This window comes from Denticeps clupeoides, chromosome 2 (genome assembly GCF_900700375.1).
Source record: "Denticeps clupeoides chromosome 2, fDenClu1.1, whole genome shotgun sequence".
Taxonomy (NCBI): Eukaryota; Metazoa; Chordata; class Actinopteri; order Clupeiformes; family Denticipitidae; genus Denticeps; species Denticeps clupeoides.
The window spans coordinates 11,354,248-11,358,759 of record NC_041708.1 but is presented as its reverse complement, the minus strand read 5'-3'; the positions used below and the strand labels follow the sequence as shown (position 1 = coordinate 11,358,759).

General features: G+C 46.8%; 1 protein-coding gene across 1 annotated transcript; it reads left to right on the top strand.

The window, feature by feature from the left end:
• The first annotated feature begins 482 nt into the window (after positions 1-482).
• On the top strand, positions 483-3,978 carry znf488 (zinc finger protein 488). The gene is made up of 4 exons (XM_028970039.1): positions 483-580; positions 1,016-1,211; positions 1,875-2,106; positions 2,360-3,978. Exons 2-4 carry the CDS (start codon positions 1,023-1,025, stop codon positions 3,310-3,312), a joined length of 1,374 nt encoding a protein of 457 aa, XP_028825872.1. The 5' UTR covers positions 483-580; positions 1,016-1,022; the 3' UTR covers positions 3,313-3,978.
• The last annotated feature ends 534 nt before the right edge of the window (positions 3,979-4,512 follow it).

Genomic DNA, 4,512 nt, shown 5'->3' with positions numbered 1-4,512 from the left:
GGGACTGCATCCCCTCATAAACCCAGAACGGGGACGCGTCGCAGCAGCCCTGCTCCAGCAGCGCGGACATCAGCGTCGGTGGGATTCGGAGGAGAGGAGAGGAGAGGAGAGAAATCAGAGAGGAGGGGAGGAGAGGAGCGAAGTGAAGAGGGGAGGATTCAGAGAGGAGAGGAGGGAAGAGGAGAAGAGAGGATTCGGAGAGGAGAGGAGGGAAGAGGAGAAGAGAGGATTCGGAGAGGAGAGGAGGGAAGAGGAGAAGAGAGGATTCGGAGAGGAGAGGAGAGGAGAGGAGAGGAGAGGACACTATTCGGAGAGGAGAGGAGCGAAGTGAAGAGGGGAGGATTCGGAGAGGAGAGGAGGGAAGAGGAGAAGAGAGGATTCGGAGAGGAGAGGAGAGGAGAGGACACTCTTCGGAGAGGAGAGGAGCGAAGTGAAGAGGGGAGGATTCGGAGAGGAGAGGAGGGAAGAGGAGAAGAGAGGATTCGGAGAGGAGAGGAGGGAAGGGGAGAAGGGAGGATTCGGAGAGGAGAGGAGGCAAGAGGACACTCTTCGGAGAGGAGAGTGACCCCGACTCCAGTCAGTGAGTAGCCGCTCAACTCTTACGATCTATTTGTTTATTTCTTTATTTTGCTGCCGTTATTATTAAGGATAAATTGTGTGCATATGATATATTACTACACCCACCAATTATAATGAGAATATTCTTTTCCTGTAAACCTTTTGTCACTTTTAATGGCTGCACACATTCCCATTCAGTAGAGCCGTAAACAGTCCGACACCAGATGGGAAAACAATGGAGGATCCCGCGAGACTAACAAATCCCTTTTCTGTTGCTTTTTACAGCTTTTATTACAGTTGAATCAGGTTATTTAAGTCTGTGTGTGGTGGACCGCGTTCAGGTCTAGAACGTTCGCGCGCAATGAATGCATCCCTAATTTGCATATGCGCATATTCAAAGCGGACTCGTTTTGTTGGGAGCAATAAACAGCACCGCCTCCCAACTGGACTCTTTCAGGTGGAAAATGGAGCAGGTCGACAGTAAATGTCTTCACCACGCGCTGTCCGACGCCTTCTCCGGCGTGCGCGTCACCCGCGACGTGGCGGCGGGCGCCGTGTTCGGGCCGTGCGCGCTCCGGTCCGCCCACTACCACAGCATCGCGTTCATCGCTCTCAAGTCCTGCGACAGGAGGAGCAGCAGCTACGTCTTCCGGGTAGGATTCGGAACGACAATCGGTCCGTGAATCAATCTTTATTACGAAGACGGGACGGTGGACGGGATCATCAAAGATGGCATGGATGTATAAGAGGAGCCAAAGCTCATAAAAGAGAAGCCATTAAGGCTTGATCATGGCGTAATAAAAGAAGAAGAAAGTGCATTTTTATAAAGGATTTCATTACAGTTGCAGCATTTATCAGGTGCCCTTATCCAGAGCGACTTAAAATCAGTAGTTACAGGGACAGTCCCCCTGGAGACACTCAGGGTTAAGTGTCTTGCTCAGGGACACAATGGTAGTAAGTGGGATTTGAACCTGGGTCTTCTGGTTCATAGGCGAGTGTGTTACCCTCTAGGCTACTACAGCCATTAAATGATAATAACACAAGATTTGGGTGGCAGAAAAGTCTCTATTACTTATTTATTACTTGGTTATAAAAACCCCAGAAGTGACATAGGGTGGTATTAGCCTAGTGGGGAACACATTCGCCTATGAACCAGAAGGCCCGGGTTCAAATCCCACTTACCCTGAGCAAGACACTTAAGCCTAAATTGCTCCAGGGAGACTGTCCCTGTAACTACTGATTGTAAGTCGCTCTGGATAAGGGCGTCTGAAAAATTTAAATGTAAAATGTAAATGACTAAAAATTCTGATCAACAGGTCGACCCCGAGGCGATGCGTGACTCCCCCCTGTTGGCCTCCTGGCTCAGGCTTGTCCAGGCCGCCAGCAACGCTGAGGAGCAGAACACCGAGGCCTTCCTGAAGGGGGCTCAGCTGTACTTTCGGACGATTCGAGACATACAGCAAGGAGAGGAGCTCTTGGTGTGGTATGACAGGGAGCTCTCTCATCTCCTGGGATTCACCGAAATCAAAGTGAGGGCCGCTGCAGATGGTGAGCATGCACGCCTCTCCAAATACGATTATTGTTATTCGGAGTGCAAAACCATTTTTCTTATACACCATGATCCTGAATTGCTTCATTATATTATAATATATGGTGGTGTCTTCTCTTCTAAAATGCATGAAGTAATAAGAAATTTCAGAAATCCTACATAAGGGGCATAGGGCACAGACTGCATATTACCACTTATGACTGGTCTAGTTGTGGAAGATGAGGATGATTATGTCCATCTTCCTCTCTATAGGGTTCCGATGTTTGAAATGTGATCGGACCTTCAAGAAGAAATACCCGTATCTCGCCCACTGCCGATTTCTCTGCATGGATGTCAGATCAGATGCAATTGTGACCAGGAGGCAACAGACCACTGATTTTCACAACATTGCACGAGACCTTGAGCACAAGAAACCCACCGGCAGCGAGCACGTGTGTATTGATCCCCGCAAAAGGACATACGAAGAGGACCTGGGTGTCAGGGGCCACAAAGTGTTTTTGCTGGAAAAAAACAACATTGGGAACCAAACCAACATCCGCTGTCTCACAGCAGTGGTTGTTCCACAGGAGTCAGCCACAAATCCACAGGAATGTAAAGACAAAACTTTCGTACCAGAAACAGAGCAGGTCAAATGTGAAAACTTGCATGTCCGTGACAACAGTGCATTCTCATGCGTCCTGCCAAAAGCAGCAGATGAGGAGCAAAAGAGTGCATTCTGCAAGCCGAGGCGGAGCACCAGTGACCTATCGACCTCTGCGCTCTACAGCACCCTGGATCGACCAGAGGACCCAAAAACTGGTTTGGGCTACAGGAACCTACTGGCATCGAATTTCTTATACAGCGACACGGTGCACAACACTCTGACGTTACCCAGTTCGCTCACTCTGGGGTCGTCATACCCCTACAGCCCGGAGCACTGGCCCTGGAGCGCAGGTCTCCAAATCCAGGCCCCTTCGTCACTGGCTCTGCTGCCCCCGACCGTGAGCTCGCTGGGGGTGTCTGTGCAGAACTGGTGCGCCAAGTGCAACTTGTCCTTCCGCATGACCTCCGACCTGGTGTTCCACATGCGTGCACACCACAAGAAGGAACTGGCACCTGAGGCGCAGGTTTGCTTGAGGCGAGAGGAGAAGCTCACATGCCCCATCTGCCATGAGTTCTTCCGTGAGCGTCACCACCTCTCACGCCACATGACGTCCCACAATTAACATCAACAATGATGGCAAAATATCACCCTGATATTTTATCAAATCAATTCATTATTTACAAAAAAAACTGTAACAGTTGAATTTGCAACATTTCGATGCAGACTGTGATTTACTGATAAATAATATGTGAAAAGCTATACAAATGACAAATGAAACTTAACTATGTAGCCTTCATGTTATATCCTGTGGGATAATATGTAGGTGTGTCACAAAATTTGCCAATCTGCTATTGTTTTCTAATGGAAATGAAAAATACTCAGACTTTTTGGAAAAGAGTAGAGTGCAAATGGGGAAAGAAGACAGCACTAGCAAGCCCTGGGCATCTCCATCATGCTAGACTTTGATTGCCTAAAAACGTTGCCAAAAACCAATCAGATTATCCTTTAATATTTCTGCAGTGTCTAAGTGAAACCTCTGATACAGGAATGCAGGAAAGTGGTCATGACCCTCCCTTCTCTGCTTTTCAGGCAATTTGTTGACCATCAGGCCACCTGGTAATAGTTGGGGAAGTAGCCTAGTGGGTAAAACACATGAAATATGTCCCTCTGTAGGGCCAAGAAGGGAGAGCATTGTGTGGGGATGGAACTTTGTTCAGTGGCACTTTGGCGGTTCAGGATTTGAACCGGCAACCTTCCGATTATGGGTCCACTTCCTTACCCACCACAACTAGACCAAACCCACTTACTAGCATTGTGTCCCTGAGCAAGACACTTAACCTTAAGTGTCTCCAGGGGGACAGTACCTGTAACTATTGATTGTAAGTCACTCTGGATAAGGCCGTCTGGTAAATGCCGTAAATGTAATAGGCCTTGTAATATCCAACTTCTCAGATCAGAAAATGTTATTATGACATATTCAAGACTTCTGAAAAAAGAATGATGTCTTTGTTATGGCTAATGATTTAGAATTTACTAAATTTCATGTTTGGACCTTTCTAATGTTTCATGAAATCTGCAGTGACTAGCTTGCTCCTTATTAACCATGCTACTGTGAAATGTGCAAATGAAGGCTCTGTAATTACATTATAACCTTCTATTTATGAAGTTGCAATTTAATGTAAAACTTAACAGTATTTTCAAAATGACTGTCTTCTAATTTCACAATGTATTTTCATAAGCCATGAGGGTATCATACAAAAATTCATGTTTTTTCTAACTAGTAAAGACAACCTTATTTAATAACTCGCATGACTGTAATTAT

Excerpts from the sequence above, each read along its gene's own strand:
- znf488 (XM_028970039.1), top strand. The coding sequence starts at position 1,023 with ATGGAGCAGGTCGACAGTAAATGTCTTCACCACGCGCTGTCCGACGCC. Across the intron at positions 1,212-1,874 it reads GCAGCAGCTACGTCTTCCGG|GTCGACCCCGAGGCGATGCG; the intron begins GTAGGATTCGGA and ends TCTGATCAACAG. Across the intron at positions 2,107-2,359 it reads AGTGAGGGCCGCTGCAGATG|GGTTCCGATGTTTGAAATGT; the intron begins GTGAGCATGCAC and ends TCCTCTCTATAG.